At 47.8% G+C, this 15,411-nt stretch overlaps 1 protein-coding gene across 1 annotated transcript; it reads left to right on the forward strand.

Annotated features, from left to right (window-relative positions):
- The first annotated feature begins 225 nt into the window (after nt 1-225).
- On the forward strand, nt 226-8,805 carry LOC137436799 (tribbles homolog 2-like). The gene is made up of 3 exons (XM_068130910.2): nt 226-915; nt 1,973-2,265; nt 7,026-8,805. Exons 1-3 carry the CDS (start codon nt 523-525, stop codon nt 7,531-7,533), a joined length of 1,194 nt encoding a protein of 397 aa, XP_067987011.2. The 5' UTR covers nt 226-522; the 3' UTR covers nt 7,534-8,805.
- Nucleotides 8,806-15,411: the final 6,606 nt, after the last annotated feature.

The following is a 15,411-nucleotide window of genomic DNA, read 5'->3' on the forward strand; positions in this document are numbered from 1 at the left end:
ATGGTCTTTGGGATCTTTTGGGTCTTTGGGGTATTTTGGGTCTTTGGGGTATTTTGGGTCTTTGGAGTATTTTGGATATTTTGGGTCCTCTGCGTCTTCGAACGGAGACGGCCACGGTTGACGAGGCTAACGCAACGTGTGATGTAACATTCGGCCATAACCCCGACGGTGTTTCCCAAGGGCGGGCGCGGACCGAGGCGGACGGGGCGCGGATTGCTCGCACGAGGAAGTGATGCCGCGGGGGTTGCTGAGTCAACACTGGGAGCTCCATATACTGTGCGCGCCGCCCCGCGTTCCCTCCACTCGAGCTCCATATACTGTGCGCGCCGCCCCGCGTTCCCTCCACTCGAGCTCCATATACTGTGCGCGCCGCCCCGCGTTCCCTCCACTCCTCACACACTCTCACCGAGGGGACGGCGCCACACTCACGCTCTCAGTCAACCTGTAAACCTGTGCGGAAGCGCGTCCTGCCTACTCACCTGTACGCACACCTTGTATACCTGGCAGCTCGCTGGAGAAGGCATGGAGAGCTTGTGTCCATGGAGATCCGCGGAAGTGCACTTTCGACGACACGTACACCATAACCCTCAACAACAACAACAGCACGGCGTCGCTTGTCTGAGGGTACAGAGCGGTCATGCACCTGGCAGGTCGCGTCTCGGAAAGCAAGGTTCGGAGTCGGATTCCCACCTGGATGTAGCGCCACCAGGTGCGCAGCCTGCACCTGGTAGGACAGGGGAGCCCTTGAGCCCAGGGCTGGGTTCGCCGACTCCTCACGGCGCCGAGTCCCCGACCGCGGACGGTTGTTGGCACGGCGTGTCCCGTATCGGAGAGTACCTGTTGGTGGGGAATGTGATCCCCGGACATACCTGTCGAGCTCTACACACGCTCTCCGGCGAGGAGCTGGTGTGCAAGGTACTGTATACAAACACCTTCCGACACTCGTTTGTACCTGTCCGACATTCATATTAATCCCGATAGAGTTTCATACCGTACCGGTTGTAGGTTTCATAGAACGTGACATTTGGGAACCACCACGTACCTGGAGGTTCCCACGGAGCCGGCAGGTATAAACCCCGCGCTCATGAACAGAGACGGACGACGGACAGGTGAACGTTTGGCCCGACGGGGAGCATGCACCTTCGCTTGGCGCCGCAATCTGATCCATAGGAGGAACAGAGACCAAAAGGGGAAAAGCGCAACAGGTGTTTTACAAAACCAGGTTAATGCAACATCCCGACGTCGCTGTTGCAATGGGAAAGTTTGTCGACCTGGGCATTGTCTGGTCTGGGTCTGCATCCTGAAACCTGCAGCTACAATAACTCCATACCCGTGTGCGATAGCATGGTGCACAGGTATGGTATAGCTATCTCACTTACCTGTGACATTAGTCAAATGTCTACAGCATGGGTTCGATGATATAAACTGTCGGATTGGCGCGAGTTATCTCCGGCCTGCCTTGAGTTCCACTGGAAAGGCAAAGGCAAACTACGCAGTGTAATCATTACAGCGAGACTCTGCTTTGGCAACACTGAACCTACTTTCAGGCTGGTGACCAGAGAGAGACCTTAACCTCTTTACATGACCTGTAACAGGAGGTCCAATCAAATGCTCATTCCTTAAGAACGAGCTCATTGGTTACCTGCCAGGATAATAAAGGATACTCACACTTGACCTTCCACCAAGACTTGCCTTCCTTTCATACCTGATTTTACCTTTATTCCAAACCTCGACCTTCACTGAACTAATTAATTACCTTCCATCACCTTCCATAAAATTATTCCATCTACATTTGAACTGCCGACTACCACCAGGTTGATTGTGACTACCTTTCCTATAACATTTCCATTCCACTCGTTTGTTCCACCTGACCACTCGGAAAATGGATGCTTTGCGATGCAAGGATTGAGGCTCAGGTAGGAATGTACAACGCACATACACCTCATACCCTATACCTCTCACCTGTTTGCAGGTGTATGACGTCAGAAATTACCGAGACCTCATGGAGGCCCATTATCGGCTGGCTCCCCATCGAAACATCAACCCGGTAGCCGACATCCTTCTAGGTGACCAGTGGGCGTACCTGCTGTACGAGGCGAGCCGAGAGGACCTGCACGCGTACGTACGCTCATGCCGCCACCTGCCCGAGGACGAGGCTGCCAGGCTCTTTGGACAGGTGTTGGTGGCCGTGGCTCACTGCCACGCGGCCGGTGTCGTGCTTCGTGACCTCAAGCTCCGCAAGTTCGTTTTCCGAGACACTTTCAGGTAGGCCTACCTATCAATGCGTCATCACTAATGGAGTATCAGGTACCGGATGTCTTAACCCTCTTAGGTGTTATTATCTGTCCAGCTAGGTGTTAGCTTCTGGATTTATTTTTTTGGACAGGGTGTTTTTTTGGACAGCAGGTTCCAAACTCTTTGGCACCAAGATGTTACCTACTGCAGGTTAGCCAATAGGCCTCACCAGGTGCGAGGTGTTATCCGTTGAGCATTTGTCACCCAGCATTCCCAAAAAGCAATGACTCATTATTTTATTCAATATCAACATTCCCATCATTATCCTGTTCATCAGAGTCAGCACTGATTAATCACCTGGGCATTTGCGAGGAATCAGCCATAAAACTTGCGCTATGGTGCCAGGTGTGCAGCATCGCGGAGCACATTATTACTCCCATTGGACGTGAAGGTTACCTCGCTCTGTTTCACAAGAGTGAGTCTTCAAGGTCGTGCCACGGTCACGTGACCCTGCCCAATGGGCTACGTGGGGATGTCAGTGCGAAATGTAAATTTAGTAAATGTCGGTGACGTATATATTGTGCAATTTAGTTTATTTGTATAAATGGATCGATGATGCGGATACATCACAGCCACGGTATGCCCAGGCCCTCTTCCTGTATCGAAATTCCCTTGTACGGTATATCAATAACATCAGGTAAGTGGCAACAATGCTCTCCCCTCTAAGCCGGTGCTCCTGTCTCACACCGAGCTCGGCTTCACGCTGAAGAAACCAAAACTTTCATAATCATTGGAATCTCCTGCGATGAAGCTGATTCTGAGGGCCTTTTACTCTTATCGCAGGCAGCTTGGTGGTCTTTCTGTCTTCTACCGACTCCTCTCCTGCCTTGCTCCCCCAGCTCTCTCTGGGCTCTGTCCCCAAAATATTCCTACAGGTCGCACAATATCTGCCAGCAACCCTCTTATGGTTAAACTGCCAAAATCTAGGCTCTCTGCTCACCTTCACTCCTTCATTCCTCTTTTCTCCCGCCTCTGGAACAAACTCCCTCACTCTCTTCAATCCCACTCCTCCCTCCAGGTATTTAAAACAGCTGTTCACCACCATCTCTTATCTTCCCCCATCCAAAACCTTGATCTTTTCTACCCCCGTTAATTCACCCCAAATGCACTTTGTTTGAAATACCAACTTCTTTCCTGGAAGTCCTTGCAGTGTCCATGTGTTTTTTTCCTCTTCCACCCCTCCCCCTTCCCACGCCTCCTCCTCCCAAGCCCTCTCCCTCCCACAGATCTCCCGATGTCCCTGCTCTCAAATGTTGTACTTGTGTGCTTCCCCCTCTCTCCCCATCTTGTCTCCTGTTCTCTTTATTATGTCTTATGTGTCCGTTGATGTTTTTTTCTCATTAATGGTAGCTCTTACATGAGCCGCGATCTTGTATACACTATATATATACTGGGTGGGGGTAATATGGACCCCGGGGGAATATGGACCCCACTGAATTTCCCATGATGCACTGCATCAAGCCTCGTCTCCATATCACGGGATAAACAAGTATGGCCGACCAGCAAGTGAACAACTGCAGTTGATTCAAACTCTTTAATGACGGTAAGTGCAAAATTCCAAAAGTTTTCATCTCAAATTTTACAATTCATAAGCATGCAGTACTGTGTATGTACATGTAGTCAATAGCTTGATTGATGAGTGGTGTCCCTGGCTGAGTACACGTGAGAGCTGTCTGCAGCACCACTGTGTGTAGAAAACTCCATCCCAGCCCAGATGTATTGGGCATGCTGACATGATCGAGAGGCATGGTGTGGGGAATATGGACCCTTTGGTAGTGTCTAATATGGACCCATGTCCATATTCCCCGCGGTCGATGTCCATATTCCCCACACAGGAAGCTAATAGAATAAGTCCACAAAACAGCATGTTCACTGTCAAAATTTGAATCAAATAAATTTTTCTGCACCGAAATAAGTGACTAAGCAAAACTAGGCATGGTCCAAGTAGCCGCCAAGTATCGGCTGCTTGTTAACAGCCGATAACATGTACACTTGATTCTGTATAAAAATTCGACAGTGACTATGCACTGTCGGACATTTAACTCGCCCCGAAAAAGCGTTATCAACACAATTTCAACGTAATTCCACTATAAATAAACAAATCTGACATTTATTGTTATGCCTAATTCTTTTGAATAAAATTTGTAATTGGTCACTGTCGGGGCAGGTAGAGGCAAGTAAAGGCTGTGTTTTTCTGTGTATGTGAAGGTGTATGATATCGGCTGTTGACAAACAGCCGATACTTGACAGCGAGGTCCAAGGTGTTTTTGTGGTCTGACAAGAGTAAGAAGATGTGTTGTGATTTGGCTTTCAGATGGATCCAACGCAGTGAATGCAAGCAATGGGCCCACGAAAACGAAACTGACTATGAGGGTATAGATGCTTTCGTCTGTGACGAGTGTCGCTGAGGTTGTTGTTCACTGAAAAATCGGAAAGTAACATTTGTCCCAGGGAACATTTGTCGAAAAGAAACTAGATTTACCACATTGAGGTAATATGGACCCAAGGTCCATATTACCCCAATGGGGGGGTCCATATTCCCCACGTTGTTTGGAATATGGACACTGATGGCATATTTTTTATTTGTCCCCTCAATCATATGTCTTTGATTTTATTCAACCCAAATTGCACGGGGATGTAGTCTGTCTGGTTGTCTAAATAAACCATTATTTGGAAATTTCCCTTGTCTCTTTGTATAGCCTCTATCGGGACTTTGGCTTAGGGGGTCCATATTACCCCCACCTACCATATATATATATATATATATATATATATATATATATATATATATATATATATATATATATATATATATATAACTTCTACATGATGATTTCTTAAAGATCTTACGTTAAGATTTTGTAATCTGCAGGATGTGGAAAAGTTTTAGAAATTGGAAAGCTTTAGTAAGATGTAATGGTTTTATAAGTTGTAAGGGTTTTGTAAGCGGTAATTTTTTGTGTGCTTTAAGATTCGTGTAAGGTGTAAAGGTTATGAAAGCCTTAAGGGTTTTGAAAAGGCAATCTCTGATGAGTAAAGTAAATTGTTTTATGAAGTTATGATGATGTTTTGCATCGACCGACCAAGGAAAGCTCATATTGTGAAACCTTTCCATTTGGTGAGTCATCGTACACAGTTGCTGAGTTTCGTGTTGACCAGATTAGGAGACGATTTGGAAATTTTATTGAATTTTTTTTTTAAAGGGATTAAATGAAGATCTCGCTTGGCCTGAGACCCTTGTGGAATAGTGGGTTTGTAGGCCCACACCTGTGTCTCAAGGCCTACACTTTGGAACACCGGAATTAAAAGTTCAGCTGATTGTGACATTTCCATAAACGTTTAACACTTTCATCATTTCCTGACATAGACAACGTCGAGGGTGCAGCATCATTTACTAATGCGGATTTACTAACAAAAATGAGTACAGTGAGACATTAAATGATTATTTTATTGTATTGAATATACGTTGTGCTGATCATTTTAGGGAAGGTCTAATACTACGGCGCCCCCTAATGGTGGAATGGTTTCATTTTAACCGTAAAGAAAAGTGTGGAGTGGATGTCAAATATATTCTTCTTCTTTCTTTCATATGCAACACTAGGCTACGAGTAGCGTCATTGGCTGGGGGTACGGCTATGCCGCTGATGCAATGCTGGAATTAATAGGTCAGGTCATTAACAATTTAATTAAGAATAATTATTTATTTAATTATTTAATTATTAATTAGTCGGTCTATTAATAATTAATTAATTAGTAGGTCAGGGCTGGAATTTTGTAATTTCTTCAGGGTGTCTGCGAGAGCTCGCTTATTCTTCATGAAACACTCCATGGGATCTTTAACATCCACCAACTGATGTCGACAGACGGGACTACGAGTTTAAGGTCCACCGAAGGATGGCAGACACATTGAAACACGAGGATGACAGTTTATAGCTGGGCCGAGATTCAAACCTGGGCCGAAATCCTCCAGGCCATCGTGCCAGCCAAATTTCAAATTGTTTACATATATTTTTTAATATGTTGGGATTTAAGTGGCGTCTTCACACACACAGACATGTACACTCTTTTACCAAAAGTGTTGAGACAGCACATAAAACCTCCCCTTCCTGTATGTGCAATTTACAATATGAAGTGTGCCTGTTGTGTAATTTTGGACAATTGTGCACTCGTGGCTTTGATGCAATACTCAGGTACGCCCCCTTACGTCTATGCCAGCCTGATGGCATACTTTGCCACGCCGCTGTGTCTGTTGAGAATGCGTTTGAGGACATTTAATGGAAAATCTGCAGATAAACAGACTTAAAATCAATGGAACCACTCCGGAACGTTTTGGAGCATCACCCCGAGGGTCTTAGTCATCGGATCGCAATGCAACAATGACCTTGCACCTGCTTTACAGAAGGCATTGTGTAATATTACATCTGATACCTACAAACAATGGTAAAAAGTGTTCGTGACAGTGACACCCGATGAGAAATGGAACAAAAAGGTTGTAAATTTATAACCCTTCAAATTTCCTTGCGGTCACGATACTTTTGAAGCTATAGTGAGTGCACCTCTTTTATTGTCAGGCTGCTCCTCCCTTAAATTGCAACGTAAGGTGCCGAACACCTCATTTTTACCTGGGCTTGAACAGTATGAGGGCACAAGGGAATAATGTAATGGCAAATTGAAGGACCGCTTTGAGCAGCGCCCATGTTAAAAATGGCAACGTTTTTTTCTTGTTGCAGGACCGAACTGAAACTTGAAAGTCTGGAAGATGCCTTTGTGCTATCAGATGATGGTGGGATCAAAGATGGAGGTGGAGACGACTCTCTATCGGACAAGCACGGCTGCCCGGCCTACGTGAGCCCCGAAATCTTGAGCACGGGCACCGGCGGTACGTACTCGGGTCGTGCCGCAGACATGTGGAGTCTCGGCGTCATGCTCTACACCATGCTTGTCGGACGCTACCCCTTCCAGGACGCTGAACCGGCGGCCCTTTTTCACAAGATCCGCCGCGGACAATTCACCTTACCGGAGGGTTTGTCTTCACGAGCTCGCTGTCTCGTCCGCAGTCTGCTCCGCCGTGATCCGGCCGAGCGGCTCTCGGCCCAGCAGGCTCTCGAGCACCCCTGGTTTCAGGAAGCGAATGTCGGGACGCTAGTTCGGACCTCGGGCCAACGCGAACAGGACATTGTGGACCAGCTGGTGCCGGACATCAATAGCGATATTATGGGGCAAGCTTTTTATGGATGAAATTGTCGCGTTTGCCTTTGCGAGGCTTTGGCTGAGGCTGGAGACACTGGGTGACGAGTTCGGCTTGAGGGTTTGCGGACCATGCGCCATAAACAAGATGTGAAAACGGATTTAAGAATGTTCGTAACATTTTGTTGCTCAGTTTTAATTTGTCCGCACAGGACAAATAATACAATGAGCCACTGCATGCGGTCGGATGCTGTACATACATGTACATACTTATTTGATTGTAAGTTATTCACCTGTAAAGAGCATGTTTATTGTGCAATGTGCTTTTTACATTCTGTCGTGGTGCTAGAACGAGCCAAATATAAGAAAAACCCACATTTGTGCCGAGGTTTTTGTACAAATTCGCCCAAAAGTACAGAAACTCACCCTCTGAGTGAGGGCCAGCTGTGAGTCTGACCTACCATCCATATTTATACGTGTATTTAACTTTGAATAGTAACTATCCACTGCCTCATTGAACATCTCATCACAGTTATTACAATGATGGTTCCACTAAATGGAAACGTGGTGTAAACCGTCCCACATGTGAACGTTCCACTGTTTCGGGTCCAAATGGTCTTGTGTTCTGAGGAGGGCCATTGCCAGTTTCCTCTGAGCCCTTTCAAAAGCCTGAAACACTCTGTCCTCTTCCTAAGAGTTTAGTTTGTGTTTTACGTTGTATTACAGTTAGTAACATCGTTTGTTCTTCTTATTTTGTGTACAAGAAGAGCTAAAAGCTTGTACGTATGTCGCAAAACCTCAGAGGATATTAAGGAGATGATGGACAAATAAGCACAACACATGGGATTTGGACCTCGACTCACGGCATCACAAGATGAGCGAGCAGACGTGGGGATGTCAAGCAGGCTGCCTAACAGCAGCGGAGGTGTTATTGCCTGAAATTCTAATTTCACATTAACACCATTGCTTAAAACTGATCACGCACCAAAAGTGAAACCTTGAAAACTGCTCCGCACAACTGATCTTCATCGTCGGTGAAGAGTATTAAGTTTAGCCTGTCAAGAAGAAATGAAAAGTCACTTTGTGAGGCGCAAAGTGAATTATGATTGAACATTTAAATGTTGGATTATGTGACGTCACTACAGCAAACAGCTCTCACCGTGTACTTCGTACCGCAACGTGACATTCTACTAAAGTCTATAGCAGGCTGCACGTTATGATTTTTTTATTTTATTTTTTTACAACTAGAACACTATAGATGCCTGGCTATTCAATAGATGTTCTGTCTTCCCTTGTGTTTATAAAGAAGAACACAACTCAACACTTCATGCATTGTTCGTTTGTTTCCTCGTCGGAATTCTCTTGATATGGAGTTCGGAAAACACCAGTGGTTGTGTTGATGATAATTATTCGTGCATGGTATGAACTGGAAGGTATTTTATGGATGAGTATACCATGTGTAGTAAATAATGTTTCTGTCAGGGTCATCCAGGTGATTGAGCATCTACCTCCATGAAAACCTAGTCCGTGGCCAACCGAAGCCATGGATGGCTTTGGGGATACACCTCTGCAAGTAGTCATTTGGCATTATTGAAAGTAAAACTTTACAACTTGGTAAACGAATTACAAACACCAAAAATAGCCAATTATGTACACCTTTACCTCATGGGACACGTCATTACCTTTCAAAGGCAAGGTCGCCAAATTGAAACTTAAAGATAATAATACAAAAAGAACCTGCACTGCAGGAGTAGAAAGAAAGTTAAAAACAGAGATAGACCAAATACCAGTCTATGGAGAGATGAAATGAGAATCTTTCTGGAGTACAATGCCCTCAAATTACGTTGAATATAACAAAACGGACCATGCTGAGTAAGGCCTTCTTCCCAATCTTACAGCAGCATAAAGCAGCTGCTCAAGTCAAATTAAGCAGGAGAATCGAGCAAGGAAGACCAGACTAAATAGCTCAATGGCAAGCGCGTCCACTCTGAGTCTGGCGGAGTCACACCGAAGACCTTAATATATATATATATATATATATATATATATATATATATATATATTGTTACGGACGCGGTTAAAGATGTTATTTTACCGAGCGGTGGTATTACCGCGACCGAACAGTTATTCCCCGACTAACCCGATTCAACCCCAAACGTTGGCCGTATCGCACCGCAGCTGCTCAATATGGAAAACTCTAAAGCGACCGAATGCAAAGAGGAAGAAGACGTAGAGAAGAGTAACGGGGTTTATTATTATTTACACACAAGCAAAAAGGAGCAGTCACGTTTATTTACAGGCACATGAGACGCAGGTGACACAGTGAAAATTATTAGCTTATACAGACTTGACTTATTCCCAGGGACAAGACAAAAGACAGACTACGAGCACACTTACACGGGGAATGATGATAGGGATGGCAGATGGATGGCTGGCGGGATAGGGAGGTCCAACTGGTCCTGCAGCACGATCGACTTGTTGGGCAGCCGCTGTTCCTTCGCGGCCCTGCTCCAAACTGCCGTCCAGGCCTCACGCTGCTGTGGCTGCAGTTTCGGTGGCTCCAGCTGCAGTAAATGCAGTTTCGGTGGCTCGAGCTGCAGTAAATGCAGTTTCGGTAGCTCGAGCTGCAGTAAGTGCAGTTTCGGTGGCTCGAGCTGCAGTAAGTGCAGTTTCGGTGGCTCGAGCTGCAGTAAGTGCAGTTTCGGTGGCTCGAGCTGCAGTTCAACTCTGGACTTCTCTCGGACTCAACTCAAAGTGCCTCTCTTGGACTCAACTCAAAGCGCATCTCTTGGACTCAACTCAAAGTGCCTCTCTTGGACCCAACTGCTTGGACTCCCTCTCGTCTCTCTGTAGAAGCTCATGTCTCCGGGAAACGCCCTGCCGTGGGTTATATAGGCCCCGCCCCTCAACCTTTGCGAACCTCCCTGATCGCTCTTCCTCCGCCCTCTCTAGCCAAACCACTGGCTCATGGTTGGTCGAGTGGGGCTGGCTCACTCCTCCCCTCTATGACGAGGTGGAGACACGCCTTTCTTCTCCGACCCTGCCTCGTGGTCAATGGCGGTTATTGGAGGGGAGGTAATTGCCAATCGACGAAAGGGGGAATGGAGGTTTTGGGAATGGGAATGAAGGGAATCTATCTCTTTCACTTGGTGCAATGGAGTACCTCAATTAATGGGAGACACAGCCTTACCCTAAAACACAGAATAAGATATAACTATCGAACAGGGGTATTCTATGATTGGCTGACGTGTATGCTTTTGGACTAATTATGGGATGCCCTTTTGACCTTTACACAGCTCCGCAGGCAGGAGGGGCCAGACTCAAGCAATAATAATAATACACACAATAAAAAAAAATACAGTCCTCATATCTGCAACACTGCACCCTCCTCCTCTTAGGCACGTCCCGGGCCTACAACTTTTATTTAGTGTGACACGTAGGTGTAGTTCCCTCTACTCTTAACCTGACCCTGAGTGCGACAGTTTTTAAACATAAATAAATGTGTCGCGCTGCTCCATTGCACCCTGCCTAACAGACTTATGCCCACAGTTAACCGAATTGCGGAATGGTCTTCAAACTATACATTTACGGTGGGGGCGCATTATTTACAATGGCTCTACTTTATTTACAAAATGCAACCCAGGACCTGTTATTGTTCTTTTTTGGGGGGGAGAGACAGTCTGCTCTGCATCGACGCACCATTAAAGCACCCAAAAATGCACCAATACCCCCAAGCACCAATCGGTGCAGTCATCACTGTTCATCAATGTTCAATAATAAAAATAAACCAACAACCCCTAACCCTGCAGGTGATCTCTTGCTCTTCGGCTCCCTCTGCTGGCTATTACTATTTCTTCCAGTTGTTGTCTTTCTTTCATTTTCTTACTGGCGGCCTATTTGCAGTAAAGCTTGCCCAAACGTGTCCATTTTATTTATTTTATTTATGGCCCACAGGGCCGACTACGTGTGGTTCACCTGTGGGGCATCGGTGCCCTGTGGCCAAGGTCCGCCAGCAAGATTTCGGGCCCTCATGGCCGGTTCCAGCAGAGGGGCCATGCCCCAACCCATGGGGTCCATAAGTGGTGCTCGGCCACAGACATGTGGTCCATAATGTGGTGCATCGATGCAGACAGCTGGTTCTGGGAATTCCGGGCGCTCAATGGAGGACTCACGCACGCTCCCCTCGGCGCCCAATGGCGCACAGGTCATGTGGGAGACAAAAGGGGGAAGACAAATGAGCGAGGGGTAAGGTCACAAGGGTACACATCAATAAGGCAATGCAAGGCGAAATGCGTACGGAGGGCGAAGTGAGAAAGCTCGTCCCTACCGTACGTCACACCCCTGTCACCTACACTACCCTTGCCCTTACCCCATATGTACAAAAATCTACACCTTTACAAATTCGTCACTACTGTCACGTCTTCCCCACATTTCCCCTATACCAAATTCGTTACCACAATCCCTCTAACCAAAATTTGCCATCACCCAATTCATCATCAATCCTCATAAGGAGGAAGAGATGGAACACAAAGCACAATGTCACACCCACGTCATGATGCGTCTCACAATCCAAACATTTCCACAATAAAAATAATAAAACAACCTGGCATGGTGTGGAGGTACCTGTCACCTCAGGTGAGTGGATGCAGATGGTGCGAGGAGACTTCAATCCTAACTATCCTCTAAATGACTTTAACACACTTTACACTACCCGGGGTCTTTCCCTGCCAATCCATTGGCCAACTTACACTATGGGTTCTAAAAACCAATTCCCATTGACCCAACTGTGGTGCTTCTCAATTTGGGGTCTCACTCCCCCGATTCATCCCCCGGTGCCCTTGCACAATTTCTGGGCTGTGACGTGTAGCTCTCCCAGCAGGTCTACCCACCTGCACACCTCCACCACTGCAGTTGCCAACCGAGCTTACCTGCTCCTTAACCTAACCTATCTACTGGGGAAGGCCCCTCCTGGCTCTGTCACCCCTTGGTGCCCTCTGGCACTGGGCTACCCGGGTCCGTCCTCCGGATCCTCGGGCCCCATCCACAACTACCAGCTCCCAGAGCCCACCTGCGGCCTCACCTGGCCGACATCCTCACAGTGGTGGAGTGCCCAAACCAACTACACACACTAACAGGCTACACGCCTAGCCATTTCCACAACACGAATGCACCCATCCAAACATCATTCTTCCACCCGCACCACAGATGCCAATATCCAACCACAATTTACCTATACCCTCTACCTAACACTTACACTACCCGCCCCGGGTATTCGTGATGGGGGTCCATCCTTCCCCCATTCACACCTTCGCACCATCCACTCCACTCCATAGTTTCCACCATACTCACTCCACGACCATCCATTCCAATACTCCATATACTCCACACTCCATGTATTCCACACAACCATTCTCCATTCACCTGCAGTTGCACACCTGTGCAATCTCACCTGGTGCCACCTCCACCCTCCTTCCTTCCTGGACCATTTGGTCAACACAACACACATCACCATTACCATCACTCAAACACTGCTCCATACACCTGTTCAGTTGCACACCTGTGCAATCACACCTGTTCAATCACACCTGTTCAATCCACTTGAATACACCTCCAACACTCACACGGCATCATCTGAACTACCTGTTGCCCTGCTAACTTAGTGCTCCCCGTCTTCCCTTTAAACTAAGCACATACCACGTCATTATCATCCACACTAATCTACCTGCGTCCCCACTACAGGTATCCTTGTCACTAATTAATCTTACTGTTACCTAATGTCATCTTCTAGGTCCCTACACATTATCCAAACCCTCCCTCGGCGAGCTTACACTGCCATTAACCCCATAAGCTAGTGCTCCTTTGCCCCCCTCTGTGAGGGATGGTGGATTGCCATCCCACCACATCGGGGAGGTCCCACTATCAATTTTGCTCACCAAATTTCAACCAATCAAAAATTTTCTATTTACTGCCAATTCTATTCACTTTTCTAAATTTTGGATCAAAACCACTATCACTATTATCATCATCACCGTCCACTCACTAGTGCCTCTCGGTGCGCCAATTCACTTCCAGAGCTCGGCTTCGTAAAGCCGAGCAATGAATGTGGGTTGTTTGGTGCCGGCGGCTGGATACGTCCCGCATTCGGTGCAGGGAAGGAGGCTTACCCGGGCCGAGATCCCACGCACCATCTCGGCACCGAGCCATCCAATTGCCCGATCTCGACCTGCCGGAACGTCTCAACAAAAAGTGGTCGCCATGACGACCCTTCCTATCGGGCTGCCCGCTCCGCCTAGTGGAGCACGGACGCGGCCGTTCAAAGCGAGGCCCAGTGTGGATCGCGTACGGCGGTCCTTTCGGACCCACCGCGGTTCGGATCCCCGCTGGTTCTCGCGGCACGCGAAGCCCGGCACGCACCGAGGGCCCGATTCGGCTAAATGTCGTTCTAACCGCTAACCCGGTTACCGTCGATGCCTCACCTGCATGCTTACACGCATACGCTACCCCTTTCTTGCTCATACATCCAGCCGTCTCCCTGCTCTTGGTCGTACCTTCTCTAACACACCCAGGTACACTCATTCCGCTCACAGACTTGGTCACACACCTGACCACCGAACACCTTGGCACACATTCGTCGCCGCACACCTCACCAACACACCTCTTCGCGCTCCCTTCCCGGTCACCTCCTCTGTGACAACCACAGGTGTGCTCTCACTCGCACACCCAACCACGTGCCTCCAGGTGTACATCCTCGCTCACCTGTCACAACCAACTCACGCTCCGTGTCACTCTCACTACTCTCACCTCCACTCTTGACAACGCACTCACCCTTACCCTCGACAGCGCACTCTTTCCTCATGCCCCTGTCCGTTACACACCTTTCTCGCGCACACTCTTGTGCACACTCTCCCGTTACACCCTCCGTAACACTCACCACAGGCATGCATTCTCGCTCACTCTTGACAGCGCACTCTTTCCTGATGCCCCTGTCCGTTACACACCTTTCTCGCGCATCCTCTTGCGCACACTCTTTCACTACTTCCTCCGTAACACTCACCACACCGCGCTTCCATGTGCTCCCTCGCACACGCGCTACGACCGACTCACTCTCGACAGCACACTCACTCCTTGGCGCGCACTTTTTCCTCACACACCCCAGAGTCGGACATTCTCGCACACCTCCTCTTTCGCACACCAGACCTGTCGCACACTTCACCAACGGCCTTTCACGAACACCCGGATCCAAACCAATCCCCAAGCCGACTGAAGCTCCCCTCACATCATGTACATTTCCTCGTATATCACCACTCACCTTGGCACCTCGTCTCCGCACCTCTTTTGCCACCTGCAAACTCTTTATTTGGCTAGTGAGCATCACATTATGAGTTGAGCACCGACCTTGTACATATTCCATCACCTCCTCCTGGATTTCTCTTTTAGTTTCTGTCCGTCTCTTCTTAATTTCACTCACCTCTTCTTCCACTTCCTCTAATTTTTGCTTCACCTCTTTTATTTCCCGGTGCGTCTCCTCAAGTTCGTCCTCTAAGGCTACCTTGACCGTTTCTATGTGCGTCCTCACCTGCCGGTTGTTCGTTTCCATTACCTCTGTCACCTCGTCCAACCTCATTGTCAGTCCCTCACGTACCATCTGACATTGCCTCTGTGTCGCTATTAAGTCATTTTTAATTTCTTTTTGTGTCGCCTTTAACCCTCCTAGTACCGCAGTGTTCCTTTGAACCTGCTCCACTAACTCCGTTTGTCCCTCTGTCAGCTGTTCCACCTCCTCCGTCAGATCTTCTATTCCCCCTTGTAACTTTGCCGTTCCATTTCTCACCTCTTTCTCTATACGCTTTTCACCTCGCTTTACCTCCTCGCGTACCCCCCGAGACCCTCCTCACTCACACCTCGTCGTATCTCCTCTTTCATCTCTTC

The sequence above is a fragment of the Myxine glutinosa genome, chromosome 11, assembly GCF_964187855.1.
Source record: "Myxine glutinosa chromosome 11, kmMyxGlut1.1, whole genome shotgun sequence".
Lineage (NCBI taxonomy): Eukaryota > Metazoa > Chordata > Myxini > Myxiniformes > Myxinidae > Myxine > Myxine glutinosa.

Excerpts from the sequence above, each read along its gene's own strand:
- LOC137436799 (XM_068130910.2), top strand. The coding sequence starts at position 523 with ATGGAGAGCTTGTGTCCATGGAGATCCGCGGAAGTGCACTTTCGACGA. Across the intron at positions 916-1,972 it reads GCGAGGAGCTGGTGTGCAAG|GTGTATGACGTCAGAAATTA; the intron begins GTACTGTATACA and ends ACCTGTTTGCAG. Across the intron at positions 2,266-7,025 it reads GTTTTCCGAGACACTTTCAG|GACCGAACTGAAACTTGAAA; the intron begins GTAGGCCTACCT and ends TTCTTGTTGCAG.